This window comes from Gambusia affinis, linkage group LG21 (assembly GCF_019740435.1).
Source record: "Gambusia affinis linkage group LG21, SWU_Gaff_1.0, whole genome shotgun sequence".
Taxonomy (NCBI): domain Eukaryota; kingdom Metazoa; phylum Chordata; class Actinopteri; order Cyprinodontiformes; family Poeciliidae; genus Gambusia; species Gambusia affinis.
Genome location: NC_057888.1, coordinates 13,323,373 through 13,342,321, shown reverse-complemented (window position 1 = coordinate 13,342,321; position 18,949 = coordinate 13,323,373). Strand labels below are relative to the sequence as shown.

The 18,949-nt window shown below is 41.6% G+C and overlaps 1 protein-coding gene across 6 annotated transcripts in view; it reads right to left on the bottom strand.

The window, feature by feature from the left end:
• The window catches only part of LOC122823908 (rab effector MyRIP-like), an 84,645-nt gene extending 66,281 nt beyond the window's left edge, over positions 1-18,364 (bottom strand). Inside the window, exons 1-3 of one of the 6 annotated variants that reach the window (XM_044103924.1) lie at positions 18,130-18,240; positions 4,480-4,554; positions 2,310-2,530 (exon numbers count right to left, since the gene is read on the bottom strand). In XM_044103924.1, the coding sequence (XP_043959859.1) occupies positions 2,310-2,419 (110 nt within the window). In that variant the 5' untranslated portion in view covers positions 2,420-2,530; positions 4,480-4,554; positions 18,130-18,240. Of the gene's footprint in view, positions 1-2,309; positions 2,531-4,479; positions 4,555-4,685; positions 4,734-7,734; positions 7,793-9,269; positions 9,475-16,184; positions 16,204-18,129 lie in introns of those variants that run through there. The other 5 variants (XM_044103925.1, XM_044103923.1, XM_044103927.1 and 2 more) reach the window with 5 other exon arrangements.
• Positions 18,365-18,949: the final 585 nt, after the last annotated feature.

Below are 18,949 nucleotides of genomic sequence, written 5' to 3'. Positions count from 1 at the left end.
GGAAGAAGAAACACAATGATATGAATCAGGAATAGCAAGATTATTAATGATATTTAACATAGTAGCAAACAAAAATGTCATTTTTCTTTACGTCTTAAAGCAGCACTTTCACCTACTATGGGACTGAGTCTATCATATCAGTGACTGAGTAACACAGTCAAACCCAGCAGCGGAACTGAAGCAATCTGTCAATTTGAATCTAATATCCATTAGGAAAAGCTACTTTGGAAAGGAGAACAAAAACATGGATTCAAATGCTGATGGCTTTCATAAACAACCAGTGCCATATAAATCACTGCTATCCAGCTCATCTTCTTTCAGCAAAAAAGCGGTAATAACAGCCTGAGCGACATAAATTATTTCTGATCATTCATGACAGCTTGGTGGGGGAAACATTTTACAGCCTAGTAATTTGGGAATACACCATCTTCGCTTTGAAACTGTTTCTGGGAAAATAAGATGTTTCATGCATGCTCCGCATACTGATGCTTGGATTCTGCTCTGTGATGTAACTTGGTTATGCTCCTCAGAGTTTAGCTGAGATGTTTAGTACTCCAATTGGAGCAGTCTAATCACCTGTGGCATCCACTCAGGAACAGTAAACCACTGATTTGTTACGTCTCCATAACAAAACAGCTCGAGTTTAGGCCATGTCAGGGAATATTTGTGCCTCCAAAATTATATGTTATAGCCACATATAAAAGCATATTTTGTTGGGATACCAGATGCAATGAAACTGTGCAACATAAATTACCCAGAGTCTGGATTTTTTTGACAATATCCACATGGTAACAAAACAAAACCAGTTTAGTAAGCAGGCACTAAAAGACAGGAGGAGGGGGAAATGATATGGACCAGAACATGTGGCAGGTTATTTATGAATCAGTAAGGTCTCCGTTGTATTATATGGACAAAGGCTTTGAGATACGCATAAAAGATTGTTGAGAAAAGAGAAAAGAAATAGCCAATTATATAAAGCTGTTGGTGTCTTTTTTAAAGCTTTCTCAGGTTGCAGAGAGGTAATTATAATTATTGCTGAAACTGTAGACAGAGTAAAGATAATCAAAGCAAAAGAGTATTTGAAACCATATCCTGGGGTTCCCCAGGTGTCTCACTTTGATTATGATCACTTAAAAGTCCTGAAAGTGCATTCATGCGTGCCAGTGACAACTTTGGAAGCGGTGATACTTACAATTTGAACAGGTAGCATTTCAAGAGCAGTAAAGTTTTAATTATACCACTCCTTCAGAGCAAAGTATTTTAATTGGGGTGCCAGAGATGAGCTGAAAGGACTGGAGCTTCTTTTATCTGTATGGAGGATACAGTAGTACAGTCCTGCCCAACCCCCACATGTTTCTGGACACTTCCACTTGGATTTTGGACGAAAGGCTGTAATAATTTTAATAACATAATACATCTGCAACAGGCGTTGGGTCCTTCTTATGGAGGACACAAACACAGGAAGGATGAAGGTACGATCATGTAGTTGATGTTGAGAGATGGAAAGAATTACAACAGAGAACACAACGGCATCAACACGTACCAACCTTTGTGAGATGTAAGCAGGGACTAAAGAGGGAGCAAACAAACCGGGAGCAAAAATACCGAGAATGGCGATTACACAAGTATGCATCTGCATACTCACTCTGAAACAGCAGTGAGAAAACATAAAACGAGGGAGGCCAGTTGAAAACAACACAGAATAAACACAGATAAGGTTCAGAAAAAAAAAAAACAACAACAACAAAAAACTAGGACAATAGTTGAAATCTCTTGTAATAAAAATGGTCTTTGGAGGCAGACGCTCACACTGTGGAAAAGTGAGCAGAAGCATAACTGACCCATTTGTTTGAGACTTTACTCCCATATTTTCTTACAATGTTGTGGTCTCATTGCTATAAAACGATAATTGTGTACATCTGGTAATTCAAGTAAATAAGATTAAATAAAGTAGGATGCATTAAAAGGTTCTAAAATGACATGCAATAAAGGACGTTAGGATAAGCACTTCCAGCCAGAAGATTATATCACATAACAGTATCCTTTTAAGAAGGTTTAGTGGTATACTAGCCCAAATTATCCAGCAAATCCAGTCCATTTGCAGGATATTGCTTTTTTACCAAAGCAACGTTAAATCTGTTATAATGGAAGAACACTACCACACAAGCCCGCTGATCGTCACTTTATCTGGTCATTTTCACTCACAGGTGGCTGACATCTCTGCTCTATCAGCTCATGTCAAATCATCCCCTAAGTGTCAAATGTGGAAAAGAGAAAAAGAAAACCCAGGCAGGAGAATGTCATCTCACCTCAGCCTCTCCTCCTCCTTCTTCCTCAGCTTCATGTCACGCTGAACCACTTTCAGCACATGCTCTGCCTCGTCATCTGTTAGGCCCGACAGGTCCAGCTTGCGTCCCATTGTCCCTGGCCTCGCCACTCTGAGCTGCTGCTGGTCAAAGAGGGGAGGAAGAGGAGAAGGAGGAGAGTCACAGCAGGTGTCGGTGCTCAGGGGGCCGAGGCAGGGACAACCCTGTGGACAGGCAAAGGAAACAACTAAACAAATTTTAAAAAACTGTCTGTGAATTTGGCAGACTAATTTACGCCTCATTAAATAAAGAAATTAGGGCGTTACCACTTAGAAAGAATCAGGACACTTCTTTTTTTAGATATATCCTATATATAACATAATTGTCTGTCTTTCAGCATGCAAACAATTCTGCAATGCCTGCTTTTATGACTTGTGAATGAGATTAGTGTTGCCAGTTTTTGCCTGCAGGATCCATTTCTTCCCAGAGCTGATGAAGACTGTCTGGAAGGATTTCTTCCCTTAATGTGATCCTTGAAACTGTTCTGGACGGAACATTGGACCTGTTAAACGTGTCTGCTGAAGCTCCTTTGGCTACAAGTTACCATTTCATGAATATTATGAGAGCGTTTCATTAGTCTCTGGCTTAAATACCAGCCTGCAATTCACCATACTTTATAGTTCTGTAAAATGCAATTATGTTAGATAAAATTTACATTTGTCAAATTATCCTAAAAGTGGATTCTTCCTAATGCATTTGGTTGCAAAGATAATTCTACTGAAATGTCCAACAAGGAAATTTAAAGAGCTTCTTCAGTGTTTTATTTAATAGAGTATAATAAAACTCTCTTAATAATACTCCCCTCAGTAATAAAGCAGATTATAAAGCAGGGCACAGATTAGGCCAGAATGAGATAATCATATAATTAATAGGACAATATCTTCAAAAGGGTGGCGTCCACAACTCATTAAACTTTTAATCTGAAAATATTTTTTTGAGATGTAAAACTCCCCCCACCCCAACAAATTTCTTCAGTTTTTACTTTGTTGACACACATACATGTTTTAGACAATCAAAACAAATGTAACATCTGGCTAACACCAAAATGGTGTTTGAAAATGATTTTATTTATTACGGGAAAAGAGCAAATCAAACTAAGCTTGGTTGCATTAACTACATTGAAATATGTCCGATGACTCGAAATAAGAGCTTAACGTTGCTGTGGAAGAATTTTGACTCACTCTTATTTGCATGATTGTGGTTGTTCAAGCATTATTGTAGGATCATGTGACAACGTCTCTAATAGATTTTAGAGCAGAATTTCACTAGGACACTCAGCCACCTTTATTTTCGTTTTATGTGTGGGGTTTTTTTTCTCATCTGTTTTACATATGTTATTTTCAATTTCTTTAGCACAGATTGTGATATTTTTCCTTTTTTGATATTTCCGCCAGTCTGGTTCTGCTTAAGTGATTTCTGGTCTCAACAGGTTAGGCAGTGAGCAGTAGAAACTAACCAAAAAACACACTAAGTACCTGCACAGTTACTTCATGATTTATCAATGGAACCAGTGACACTCATTTTGTGCATGCTCAAGTTATCTTGTCTCGTCTGTCTTCATTTGATAAAATGCAACATTTAAGTTTTGTTAAAAAGGCAAAACATAAAAAACGCAGATCTGCAGATCTGTTATGAGCACTGTAAAGGCCTTGCTTGAAATTGGTTTCAGCAAGATTGCTAAATTTAGGATTACAGTGCATTTAATAACTTTTTGAATAAATTACACTTAAGAAAATATAGATCTCTTTTACCAGAGTAAAGTCAAAGCCCCCATCTGAAACAAAAACATTAATTTAGTCATGGTAGATGCTGGAAACGAATGACACTGAACCAACTTCTTAACATCTTCAAACAAAGATGTGTTGTTCCTTCTAATTTCTTTGTTATAATTTATGTACTAAGTTTAAATGAGATGTTTAACAAATAGGTAACTCATCTTCTATGACAATAACTACATTCAGTGTAGATTTTCTTGCAATATTGGAAGCAGGTTTTTAATTTAGCTTTTGGATTACACATGCTTTAGCAGCATCCGTTGGCTGCAAGCAAGATAAATAAATAAATAAATAAATAAATAAATAAATAAATAAATAAATAAATAAATAAATCACACCTTTGAAGCTGTTTGCCATTTTGGGTGATAAGATCTGATTTTCTCCAGCAACAGCACAGAGGTGAAGTCTGCCTTCTGTCAACACAGACAAATATTGAAGCTACACAATATCAAGTAGTGTTTTGTCCAGCAAAATAAAGCCCATGGTTTTATTGAGCATATTTGTACTGGCTCCATTCACTTCTCCAGGTTATTTCAGGACTCACTTCACTGCAGACTCTAGCTGCCTGAGCTGCTGCTTCTGGCTTCACAAAGCCTGAATGAAACCTTTGACTCCGTTTTATCCTTAAACGCATCTCAGTCAGACACGCTTCAGTCGTTTCACCAGTGGGATAATTCTCAATGCCATAAGCAGACGTGCAGCAATGTAGAGGTGAGAAAGAGGCTTATGTCACATTCGGAGGTGGCGGAGAATGACGTCTAAATCTGGCAGTCTCACAGATCTGTTATCAAACAGCATGAATAGGCTGCAGACTGTCGCCTTGCCATTCACACATGCTCCCTATTCAGCTGCTGCAATAAGACACCTAAATCCTCGTCCCTGCTAAAGCTTTCCAGCCTGAAACAGAGTGACACTTAATTCAAAAGATGAATGAATCCCGACATGTGTGAATATGCGAAGTCAAGTGTCACCGTGTGCCCCCACAGTTTGCAGCCTGTACTTGTTCAAGTAGATCTGCAATTATATTTACACGACGGAAAGCTAAACCTTGGGGAATAGAAGCTGAGCATATTTACCACTCACACGTTTGTTTTTGCTTTAAAAAATGACTTTTTATCCATTCATGCATTCATTACGTTTAATGGAGCCCTCATAAGCCCAGAGGCAGGTTACATCTCTGCTGTAATATATATTATCATAAACATTCAAGCAGCCGCACTTAAGAGCCTGGACTGTTTAATACACAGACATCCTGTGATGAATTTTTATTCCACCTGAAAACTCAGAGCTTATAAACAATCACCACAACATTATTGAGACTACTTAGACTTAAAAATATGTCAGGAACTGGATATTGCAATCTTAAAAACCAGGATGCATTTTATAACCTCAAGCTTTCTGTTGGAAGTCAGCGGCTTGTGTAATAAAGATCCTTACTTGTGACGCTTAATATGAAAGTTTATACATATTGAAATGAGACTATCTGTCTGTCTGTCTATTTATTTCTAATGTCGGGGATAGTTGCCACCTTAGCAACTTCATTACAAGAAATTCTCTTTGTAAAACATATCCAACACTCTGTGGATTCAGTCTTTTCTATTCATTCATTTTCTATACCAGCTTCTCCTTGCAGGGTAACAAGAGGGCTGGTTCCCATTTCCAGCAATCATTGGACAAGAGGTACGCCTTGAACAGGTCGCTAGTTCGTCACAGGGCAACACACAGACACGCCTGACAAATAACCATCCAGACACACTCATTCCTAACTGTAATTTAAAGGGACCAATTCACATAACAGTCATGTTTTGAAACTGCGGGATAGAAAACCCATGTATGCATGGGAGGAACACCATGTGGAAAGGCCCTTGGCCAATATCCAAACCCAGGAACTTCCTTCTGCCAAGCAGCGGTACAATCAACTGCACCACTGTGACTAACGTTTGATAAGTAATTGCAGTTTTTAAGACTATTTCTTACTCTTTATCACTTAGTGCATTTGTCTTCATTCTCATGCTTCCTGGGTGCCTCATGAGATTCAATCAAGAATCCATCACTCCTTACATCCACAACAATCCAAAACTACTGACCCCACATGAAAAATGGTCTTGGTCAAGACTTAGGTTCTAACCGTCAACATTCATGTGACAGAAAGTTGAGTTATCCTACAAAGAATCACTCTCCTAGCTGTCAAGTCTGAAGGACCTATGCGACGAAATCTATTTACAACCTAATCTCAGCATGAAAATTCTCAAGAGATCATGATCCTACTCTCCTGTCACCTTCAAATCAAAGCTCCAACACCAACGGAGACTGTGCTGTCTTGATTTGTTGAATCTAAAGTAAGGAGTGATGGATACGCCATGACAGCACCATCATTACTGTATGACTGCAAATAAATACAGGCATTTATTTAGGTCTTCTATGTCATGCGTGGCGTGAAAGGATGGCTACTGAGATCCAGTCATGTCTGAACTAAAAGTTGCAGTCGTCCATGCACTTTATTCATAGATATTATGGACATGGTAGGGGAGGTTACAGGGTGTTTTAAACTGCACATGGTTGACCGCACACTGACCCATAAGGCAGTCCCTGCTGCACACGATAAAAAAAAAATCATAGAATGCAGGTGGAGTATAAAAAGTGATGTGCCTTTCACACATTATCAACAACAGCATAGATGAGGGATTAGAGCTGAAGCAGAGAATATTGCAAAACATTCAAACAAACAAAAAATCTTGTTTCATAATAAGGAATGGTTGAACATGTACAGCTTTTCTTCCCAGTTTGCAAAGTTGTTTTAATCAACAAACTTCCAAAATGGCCAAAACATCACCCAGAGCTTTGTTTTTATGCACAGATTTTAGACATATTTGGTTCGCCACTGTTCTGCATATAAAACATTAGACTTTTAATTTACAATTTAAGAAAACATTAGTTTTCTAGAAAGGCAGGGGGCAAGGCAATGAATTTTCTGTAAGTATAGCTGTTGAAAACCAGTAGCATCATGATGTCTGGGTGTATAATATACTTTCCAGACACATTTTACAGGACAATCAAGTAACTAGAAAATTAGCCAAAATGCTAATGTAAGCATAAATACTTTCAGTAGCATGTGGGGTATCATTAAAATGTCATTTACTTACTCCATTAAGTATACTAAACATGGCTAATAAGTCAGAAAAATAGGTAATAGCTTATTTAAGCTAAAAGGCTAACATGGTCTCTAACCTGAGAGAAAAAGATTATGCAGGCTAATATTATTGCACCGCCTACGGTGGTGCACTAACCTGACAGGAATATTGGGGCTTTTATTTTGAAAAGAAACATAAGCTTCATATTAAATGGCCACAGTAATCCAATGTCTAACAGTGTTTGGGTTAAATCCATTATAACAGCCGGTAGTTCTAAATGGCAGCTCAGCTCTCTGTTTTAACTGAGTGTTGGTTAGAACTACAGTGATGCATATTTGTAGTCTTAACCAGCAGCCAATCCCCTCCTGTGTTCCGTTGCTATGGTAATGAATCCTCTGCTAACTCATTCTATCTTTGTGAGACACCCAGTCAGTTAATATGAAAAAAGCAGTCCGAACAAACCTTTGCAGTTCAGGAACCAAGAGTCATAATCAAAAACCATTTGAAGCGTATGAGAGGGCTATTTGTCGTCTCTGATAGTACCGCAATTCATATCAGTAGCTCTCTCTGCACTAACCTGAGAGAAAAAGAGGACAAAGGCCTGAGAGGAATATTAAGACTTTTAATTAGAAATTTTATGTAAGCTTTATTTTAAAGGGCTACACTTATACTATGAGTAACAGTGTTTGGGTTAAATCTGTTATTTACTGGCCTAAATAGCCAGTAGTTCTAAATGGAAGCTCAGCCCTCTGTTTTAACTGAGGGTTAGTTAGAACTACAGATAGGGCATTTTTGTAGTCCTATTTATTATCATTAGGTCAAAGGTTAATGCCAGCAAGCCAGTGCCATAACCTGAGAGGAAAAGATAATACAGGCTAAAATTGCTCCGCCTATGCGGTGCACTAACCTGACAGGAATATTGGGGCTTTTACTGTGAAATTTCCATTAAGCTTCATTTAAAATTGACATGTTAATCCTGTGTGTAACAATGGTTGGTTAAAATCAGTAATAAAATGCCCAAAACACAAGTAGTTCTAAAGGCCAGCTCATTCCTGAAAGTTCTGCCATAAAAAGAACTACAGTGATGTGTTTTTGTAGTCCTATTCAGCTGCTCTGCCCTCATGTGTTCCGTTGCTATGGTAATGGATCATCTGCTAACTGTCGTGTGTGTGTGTGAGACAGAAAGGTGGAAAAAGAATTCTTTCTTTGTGAGACACCCAGTCAGTTAATATGGAAAAAGCAGTCTGAACAAACCTTTGCCGTTCAGGAACCGAGAGACATATTCAAAAACCGTTTGAAGCATATAATAGGGCTATTTGTCTTCTCCTATGGTACCACAATTCATATTTGTACCTCATTCACAGTAATTGCAGTGATGAGACAAAGATGGTGTGTGCAGGGCTCAGAAAATTTTCAGAAATACATGGAAGCAAATCTGGGAGAGCATCAGTTAACCTGGCGCATGATTTTGCTCTGAAGCACCTTGACAGAAAATCACAAGCCCTAGAGAAATATTGAACACATTTTACGCATGCATGCGTATCAATCTCATGACTGAGTTTGATATCGATAGGGCGATATTTGTGGGCGTGACGGCGATTTCAAAATTGTTTTGGGGTCAAAAATCTGCTTTAATTCTCACTCTAAAAAAGCGGCAGTTGGTGTCAGTTATGCTCTGCGTTTCGGCAAATTTTGCTCGTTTTTCGCTTTTTACGTTGCCATCGTAAGTCCGATTCCCAATAAAAATAGTAGCACCCTTCCCGGGATCGAACCGCACATTTTGATACCACTTTTGTGGGTGGGCTCACAGCGGTACGAGCCGCATTAACGGCCCTAAATAAAATAGGGGACCTTTATAGTGAAGGAGTTTTGATGTCCTTTGAGCAGCTGGCAAATAAGTACAATCTGTCTCCAAAACATTTTTTTAAGCTTTGTTTTTGCGTCACTGAAATCTACAACTGAACCCCCACTCTACCATAGAATATATAGCCACTCACCACAATCAGAGTAGGGGTCTACTTTCCAAATTCTATAATATCTTGCTTTTAGCCACGAAGGAAAATAGTCTCTCATATTTGCAAGCATGGAAAAGAGATCTGCAAACAGAAATCCCTGAAGATGAATGGAACAACTCTTGTATACTGGCACAAACTCAAACTGGCGTTGTGTTAAGTTTTCTTTCTTTCTTTTTTTTTCTTTGAGTTTTTCTTTTCTATTCTTGTGTGTATATACAGCAGAAAATTCTAATAAAAATATTTTTGAAAAAAAAAACAATTCTTCTAAGGCAGGGCTGTATCATAATTCATCATCGCAGTATCAATTTGAGCATTTTTTTGAACGATGCAATATTTCCGACTGGAATTATCACATTATTATTATCACATTCTAATAAACATTCCTATAATTAATATGCTGCACCCTAACAAAGAATGGTTCTCTCTAAGGATAATATAGTTCAGTCATGTACAGGGAATTACAACTATGCATGACAGAGAAACATTCCTCCTTTTGACAGTTATTTTACTTGAATACAGTTATTTTGATTAAGATAATATAAAGTTTCATGTGTAAATATTCAGCTACAATGACAGCTGTCACAAGCAGCCAATATAAAACTTTACTGTGAATGCTGTAGGCATTCATTAGTGTGAATGCTGCATTCTTGAGTTCCTGTTTCTCTTTATTAGTGTGAAAGCTGCAGGCATTCACACTTATAAACAAGGAACAAGGAAACAAGGCAGTGGCCATTTTGAAGTTGTATGTGACATGTCTTTTGCAGTCAACGTGCTAAATGATGCTTCCAAACAAATGTTGATATCTTAGGAACCATAAAAGGTTTGGATTTCATTCACCCACCGATTTTATCAGAAGGAATAAAGGAACGTTTCTGTCTTTTTCAACTCCTGCTAACACAGAGGGACTCAGATGTCGGTCCCGACTAGGATCCTGGTCCCAACTCAGAGGCCGGTTCGGTCTCAGAGGTTGGTCTAGACTTGGAGGCCAGTACCGACTTAGATCCTGGTCTCAAATCATAGGAGGGTACCAACTCAGATCGGGACTGAGTCCTGACTGAGATCCCGGTCCTGACCCCAATCCCGGTCCTGACTCACAACCCGGTCCGGACTCAGATCCTGGTCCTGACTCAGAACCCTGTCCTGACTCAGAACCCGGTCCTGACTCAGATCCTGGTCCTGACTCAGATCCAGGTCCTGACTCAGAACCCGGTCCTGACTCAGATCCCGGTCCTGACTCAGAACCCGGTCCTGACTCAGATCCCGGTCCTGACTCAGAACCCGGTCCTGACTCAGAACCCGGTCCTGACTCAGATCCTGGTCCTGACTCAGATCCAGGTCCTAACTCAGATCCTGGTCCTGACTCAGATCCAGGTCCTGACTCAGAACCCGGTCCTGACTCAGATCCTGGTCCTGACTCAGATCCAGGTCCTGACTCAGATCCTGGTCCTGACTCAGATCCCGGTCCTGATTCAGAATCCGGTCCTGACTCAGATCCTGGTCCTGACTCAGATCCAGGTCCTAACTCAGATCCTGGTCCTGACTCAGATCCAGGTCCTGACTCAGAACCCGGTCCTGACTCAGATCCCGGTCCTGACTCAGAACCCGGTCCTGACTCAGATCCTGGTCCTGACTCAGATCCAGGTCCTGACTCAGAACCCGGTCCTGACTCAGATCCAGGTCCTGACTCAGAACCCGGTCCTGACTCAGAACCCGGTCCTGACTCAGATCCAGGTCCTGACTCAGATCCTGGTCCTGACTCAGATCCTGGTCCTGACTCAGATCCTGGTCCTGATTCAGAACCCGGTCCTGACTCAGGTCCAGGTCCTGACTCAGATCCTGGTCCTGACTCAGGTCCTGGTCCTGACTCAGGTCCTGGTCCTGACTCAGATCCTGGTCCTGACTCAGGTCCTGGTCCTGACTCAGAACCCGGTCCTGACTGAGATCCAGGTCCTGACTCAGGTCCTGGTCCTGACTCAGATCCTGGTCCTGACTCAGATCCTGGTCCTGACTCAGGTCCTGGTCCTGACTCAGATCCTGGTCCTGACTCAGATCCTGGTCCTGACTCAGATCCTGGTCCTGATTCAGAACCCGGTCCTGACTCAGATCCCGGTCCTGACTCGGAGCACGGTCCTGACTCGGATCCCCGTCCAGACTCGGAGCACGGTCCTGACACAGAGGTCGGTCCAGACTCAGAAGCCTTTCCTGACTGAGAGGCCCGTCAGGACTCCCAGGCCCTTCTGGACTCCCAGGCCCTTCTGGACTCCCAGGCCCTTCTGGACTCCCAGGCCCTTCTGGACTCCCAGGCTCTTCTGGACTCCCAGGCTCTTCTGGACTCCCAGGCTCTTCTGGACTTGCAGGCCATTCCGGACTCCGAGGCTCTTCTGGACTCAGAGGCCCTTCCGGACTCAGAGTCCGGTCCCCCCGACTCAGATCCCGGAACTGATTCAGATCCCAGACCTGATTCAGGGGCCAGTACTGTCTCAGAGAATTCAGGGGCAGGTCCCCACTCAGGAGACGGTTCCGATTCAGAGGGCGGTACCGTCTCAGAGGCCAGTCCGGACTAGGAGGGCCGTCCGGACTCGGGGGACGGTTCTGACTCAGAGACTGGTACCGTCTCAGAGGCCGGTCCGGACCCAGAGGCCCCTCAGGATTCAGGGGCAGGTCCAGACTCAGATCGGGACTTAGTCCTGAGTCAGATCCAGGTCCTGAGTCAGATCCAGGTCCTGACTCAGAGGTCGGTCCTGACTCAGATCCCGGTCCAGACCCAGATCCCAGTCCTGACTCAGACCCCGGTCCTGACTCGGATCCCGGTCCTGATCCAGATTCCGGTCCAGACCCAGATCCCTGTCCTGACTCAGATGCCGGCCCTGATCCAGATCCCTGTCCAGACCCAGGTCCTGACTCGGTGGTCGGTCCAGTCCCAGATCCCAGTCCTGACTCGAAGGTCGGTCCTGACTCGGAGGTCGGTCCAGTCCCAGATCCCAGTCCTGACTCGGAGGCAGGGCGAGGCTCAGTGACTGGTTCACTGTTAAAGTGTTCTTGAGTCTGAACAACGACTGAATCGTCTCCACAGCAGGCAGCATGTTGAATCCACTTCCATGCCTCTCTAAGATAATCTTTCTGAAAATGAATTTTTCTAGGACGTGCCAGGGTTCTTCTGAAACACTGTGTGAGCTTGTAAAAAACGATCGGGTTGTCACTTTTTATCATCTTAAACAGCAATTCTCTAACGACATCATCATTGCCACAGATTAGTTGAAAGATGTCTCGGCAGTGTTTTCTTTCCATATCATCAAAAAAGACAAAATCTACATCTTTTACTTCTTCCCAGAGTTTAGGGGCAAGCTTTTTGTGGACATGGTTGGTGTGGTTCATTTTATAAGCAGCATATCTAGATCTTTGACTGGACTTATAAATCAATCGCCAAAGAATTCTTTCCACCATGTCTTTCCTTTCATCTTCGGTTCCCCGCTTGAAACGCATCTCCTTTGCGTCCCTCAAAAATTCTTCAGGATCTATGTCTGCCTGAGTATAATCCTCCTTCAGGCAATTTTCATCAGAATACATGTCCTCAGTTGGGAAAAAAGCCTCTCTGATCTTTCTTTTTGTAGCTGTGAACATCTTCCTTGGAGGAACAGGATTTTCCAGGTGATGTTTGAATTTTTTCACAATGACTGAATGTCCATCTGGGTAGTCGAGAAGTGCAATTAGGCTCAATCCAGAAGCGAAGTTGAATGCATCTCTAGCCAAACTTTGGAAGATCCTTTCACTGAGTTCCTCTGACATTTCTGAGAGTACATCCACATTTATTTCTTCTGTTTTGCTCAACAGTAAAAGCAAAACTCTCCGGTGTTGTGCTCCAAAGGTTTCTTTTGCCAGATGCAGAGTTGGTCCATCAGTCGTTTTTTCAATGACTTGCCACAGAAGTTGACTGAGAAAATTTCTCTTCCTGTAATCTGGGGTTATTTGGCCTGGATGAACTTTGTTTGAGCGAGTTTTCTTCAGTTTGTTCCAAAAAGAGACCTTAGGTCTCACATAAACGTCACTTTGGGAGCTTTCGTCAGTCATCTTTATTGCGCTATCCAAAATGTCCAAATGAATCTTGTGTTGACTGACCAGAGAATTAACTGATCAGTTGGTGATGTCATGGACTTTATGACATCACAAAGGTATCCTTAGAAGGGCCTCATGACACAGAAATCTTTTGAAGTCATGCTGATGACATCATTGTCAGCAGCATGGCAACTGTTGCTAGAGTAAGTGAGCTTGCGCTATGAAAAAAAAAGAATCTGTGGGCACTAAATACATTTTTCCCACAAGTCTGAACTGGAAGTGACCTGCGCAGCTTCACCGGAACGGGGGTCAAGGGAGCCATTGGTCCCTCCACTTTATCCCGTACCCATTTGTGGTGCACCTAAAAATCCCACCACAATCTTTAGGTTTTTTTTTTAATTAATTTGTAAATAAGTTTCAGATAGAATTTATTCTATGTTCTAAAAGAAATATAACAAATTGCATTTTTGTTTACAGTTTTAATGCTTTCCTGGGTGGTATGTGGCCTTTCTCTCCAGGTTGGTTTTGGGATGGACTTCCGCTCTGCCCAAAAGCATACATCTGGAAGCTAAGGTGACTCCTCTCTGTTCTTTCCTTTAGGTCAGTATATAGTGGAAGCCCACGTGGGATGTTTGTGTATTGACTGGCAGTGATGTGTCGAACCTGATCCGCGGTTTCTGTTGTGTTGTTAGTGTTTTTCTGTTGTGCTCTCTCGCTCTGGGGACCGTTATGTTAGTGTTGCTTCATTTGGGGACCGTTGACCGTTGAAATATAACGTATTTTTTAGGACCGTTATACTTTAATGTGGAGTAATTTGCTTCTGTATATTTTAAAGGTTGTGTGTGTTCACAAATAAAAAAGCTAAGGACAGCGTTGCGCTTCACTGCTGACTCCTCTCTGTTCTTTCCTTTAGATTTCACCAATACTATTACAGTAGTTCTGATACCAGGACGTGTAATACATTTTTATTAGAATGCTGTGAATGCTGTAGGTATTGACTCTATTGAGTTCCACTTCTTTGGTTGCTCCGTAAATTGTGCTATTTTCCCCATTCAACTTTTATGCTACTCAGCTTGCTCTCCTAAGGCTGACTATATCTCTTGGTATTCAGAACCTCCATGCTTTTTATAATACTTTATAAAGCACACATAAAAACTGGATAAAATAAATCCCGGAACTTTAAAAATCGTGGAACTTGTCTTTTAAATGATCAGTCCACTCCTCCAAAAATGATGCATTTTCACCTGCAGTATCTGGAATCGAACCTGGAACACGCAGATAATTTTAAAAATAAAATGTTAGTTAGAAATTTTACACCCCTAATTAGCTTACCAGTTGAGAAGCACCATATGTTCCAGGTTTAGTGTCGAACTTTATTTTTAGGTTTGCAAAAAGAAAAAAAAGCTGCAGCAAAGAGAAATGTGTTAATTTGTCACAAATTTGTTTGGTAAGATTTTCTAAAATGTAAACAGCTCAAGTGTTTTTCAGAAGCTCAGATACTAGACACAATAACACTATAATATTTCACATACAACTTCACTTGCAACATTCTGGTTCAACCAATCACGGTGTCTGACAGAGAATACAAAAAGACAAGGTCGGGCATTTGGTTCGCACTTTGATTGGCACTACACGAAAGTCCACCAGTGTAATACTTTCAAGCTACAAAAGCAACACCTTCAAACTGACACTCTCACTTAAAGGGACAGGTGGTATCTGGAAAAATAGGTCAAACCACTACATCTCTCCTAGAGAGCGGAACTGTGAGTTTTCTTGCTTCTTTTTTTTCTCCACAAGTCACTCTCACTGCTTCTCCAATATGCAGCAAAATAAACTTATAAACTTCTGAACTAAGGTGTACCCAATTAAAACCCACAAATAAATCTTACCTGACACCATCCTGCAGAGCTCTTGGCTCTGCTGTGATCTGTGACCTCAGAGAGCCGGCAGACGATGGACAAACTGAGAACAAGGCCCTGCTGGAGCACTAAAAGGGCAGATGCAGCCAAGCGCAAAATGAACTGCTTGTTTTAGACCCTCTCTATTGTGTTGGCTTTTGTTCGCAGCAAGTGAGAATGAGATTGAGACTGACTCCAGGTTAATTATTATTTGGATGGTGAGCACAATAAAAAGGGCTGACAATGAGTGAGGTGTGAGGGTGGCTATTTCTTTTTTTACCAGATTTGTTCTCTATTGTGATTTAAATTATTGGGGAAGCTCTCCATCAATACTTTCCAATTGGGAATGCACCAACAGATCTGTGATTGAAACGAGGTGTCCAGTTTGATCCTGCTGAAAGATGACAGGCAACACTCAAGAATCCAATTTTCTTCCAGTCAGTGAATGCATCATGAATGATTTGCTGTTGGAGCTGGCAAACACCTCAGGAATTTTTCACTCTGAAAAACTGTACAGATATTGACCTTTATCAAGGAAGACTGATTAAAAATAATCAATTTAAGGGTTGGATTCTTTATCTTTATCTTTCAATTGAGCAATTTCTATCAGAAAAGGAGAAGAATTTTGAATTCCTTTTGTTTTGAATCAAGACTTAAACAAATAATCTTGAGATTGTCAAAAAAATTACTGATAGAATCAAGAATTAAATGCATTGCAATCAAACTGCATCATCATGGAAGACCCACAACGGGACATTATTCCTTTGTCTAGTGCACAATGTCACCTGCTGTGAAATGGCTATAACTTTGAAGGGAATATTATTTCCTCGCGAATGTCTATGACTGTTGTCATGAATTGTCATTCGGAAAATAATTACACTATGCATTTTCACCTGCAGTATCTGGAATATTACCTTTAGTAATTTTACACCGCTAATTAGCTTACCAGTTGAGAAGCACCATGTGTTCCAGGTGCTTCTGGTAAGGTGCTTTAAAAGTTGCATTAAAAGTCAGTTAAAAGTGCAAACTTTGCATTATTTGGACAATGACAACCTTTTTAAAACAAAGCTCTATTTAAATTTGCTGTAAAAATCCATTAAAAGTGTCAAACGTGTCATCATTTTCAGAATGACACTTCATGACAGCAGTCATAAACATTCATGAAGACTCCTTCATGTTCCCTGACAGGCGTTACGTCATATTTAGGACAGTGTCGTGTCAGTCTTTATGCACATTTTACTGTCTAATTCTGAGATTGATTAAAATAAGAGGATATAGAAGAAAGATAAAAGACAAACCTTGATCCACCAATTTTCAGCATCAGAACTACCACAACAGGGCTGAATGCCAACATAAATGGCTGTTTACTCTCATGCAACACAGTCACAGAAGTGCTATTCACCTAGTTACTGTCAAACCAGACTTGCTCAATGCATTGCCAGACAGACAGGTGTGATTCTGGACTCCAAAACACATCTCCGCTGCAGTGTTGGTGTGCTCTACACCACTGCATCCGACTCTATTCATTACACTTGTCAACATAAGGCTTGGAGGCAACTCTACTGGCTCAGAAACCATTTGAAGCTCTCTGAAGGCCAGTTTTTGGTAAATCTGAGGGTTACATGCAGAGAGTTTGAGATCTCTGTGCATTATGTGCTTACCCCGCTCTAGGATTGCGTAATGTTTGCCCACCTTGTGGTTGAGTTACTGTCATTCCTAACCGCTTCCACTTTGTTAGAAAACATCTTACAGTTGATAAAGGAAAATTTCGCAACTTGACAAACTGCACAGTAAAATACTAGAATTGACTGAACTCTAAAAGCAAGTTATTCCTTCCCAAATGTTCGTAGAACCAGTCTTCAGACCTGGACATAGAAATTATTTCTATGGATGAGTTAATGGCATGTAAAGCTCATGTAACATAAAAAAAAAAACAACTTGCAGTAACATCTGACAAAAGATAAAGCAAGTATCATCCAAAGATTAGAAAGTATGTGCTTTAAAATTCTCCTCTCAGGGAGAGTGTGAGATCATTTATCACTTTTTGACACCTGCCTGCTGAGCCACATCAATCACCACCCAGCCCATCGACGCAAAGCTACAGAGGAAGCTGCTGCATCCGCCTGGGAAGATGCCCTCACATTCTCAGCACCAATGAAAACAGTCGAGGACTGGGTATGACTGCGCAATCGTCCATGATGTGAGTAAGTGTTGGAGCATGAGCTTTTAAAAACGGAGGGATTCATTCAAATTTGTGGGGTGAATGCTCTCTTCCTGCATTCCAAGATGGTCCTCCCTGCTGTCAACAGGTGTGAAGTCAACAATGAAACACACGCACACACGCAAAACAACCTACGGTATAGCATGGCGAGCCAAGCTGGGATTTTCAGCCTGCATTCCTGGGGGAGGGGGTTAAAGTTTCTTTCCCTTCCAATGCTCCAGAGACTAAAACATGATTTTACTTCCACTGGCTTCGGCTCAGTGAGGGGCAATCGCTTTACTTTATTCAAAAAGATGACTCACACTCTGCGCCTCCAGGACCCGGGTTTTGGTTTTCCCTCCCAGCATCATGAACCTGTCAGACACCTGCTCGGTTTAACCCCTGCGTGATTACATCAATTCTCTATTTCTTTCATTTGAAGGAACCACCTATTCATCTAACCCTGCCACGTTAGCTGTTACTGGATGGTAACATCTGTGCAAAATGTTGCAGGAGGCAGTGTCGGTTCTCGCAGGAGGCTAAAGCATCATTCTCCTCCTCGCGACGTCTAAGCATGCACTGTAAACAAGCCAATCTGGAAAAAAATAAATAAAAAATAAACGGATGCTGGTGTGTTTCCTGCCTGCTCGTTGCATCGTTCAAAGCCTGTTTGCGGTGAGGAATCACTTACACGGGATCAGCCGGAGCCGAATGACCGCCAGTCACAGCCTCCTTAATCCAGATACTGACCAAGAGACGCGGAGGGATGCGAGCGTAAACTTCCGCGACACCTGTCAGCCTGTCTGCCGGTTACTTTTTTTCCCCCTCTCTGCACCAACGCGACTGGTCGGCTTATTGTTTCCCCCCCTTAAAGCACGCCAAGCACCGGTGAATGGGTGATCACGGGGTTTGTATTAGAGGAGGAGGAGGAGGGAGGGTGCACGGCGTTACGAGGTGAGCGACCAGGCACCCAACCTTGATTTCTTCCTGGTGCTCATGAACACTGATCGCGATGGAGCTGCGGATGAGGAAGGATTTAGTGATTGGAAATCTGCGCTGTTTCATTCAGGTTCCGTGACTGGCCGATCTGATATTAAATGCAGTATTCTCCTCTGCTGGCACCTGGGTATCCTGCGCTCCAGTCTGCCTCTGATGTCCCTGCAGGAGTAGAGAGGAGGAGGAAGAAGAAGGTGGAGGAGGAGGCTCTCTGAGGTGGCTGGATGCTTCATTCACAAAGCCATTCAATGCAGTCAAATCACAGAGAGGCAAGAAAAGTTTGGCAGCAAGTGTAAGCAATCCCGCAACCTAAAGCAATGGGCAAAGTTATTTGCATTCAAGTTTGTTTCTCAATTACAAAAATAAATACAAACATGATATGAAAATATAAGCGTACGAATTTTGGAGAACATAAGTCAGCTTCTCTTTTCGCTCATTTAAGGATGTGTGAAACTGTTCATGTCTAACTCTAAACATTGACAATATATATTATTTTTGAAATTAAGCCCTTCTTT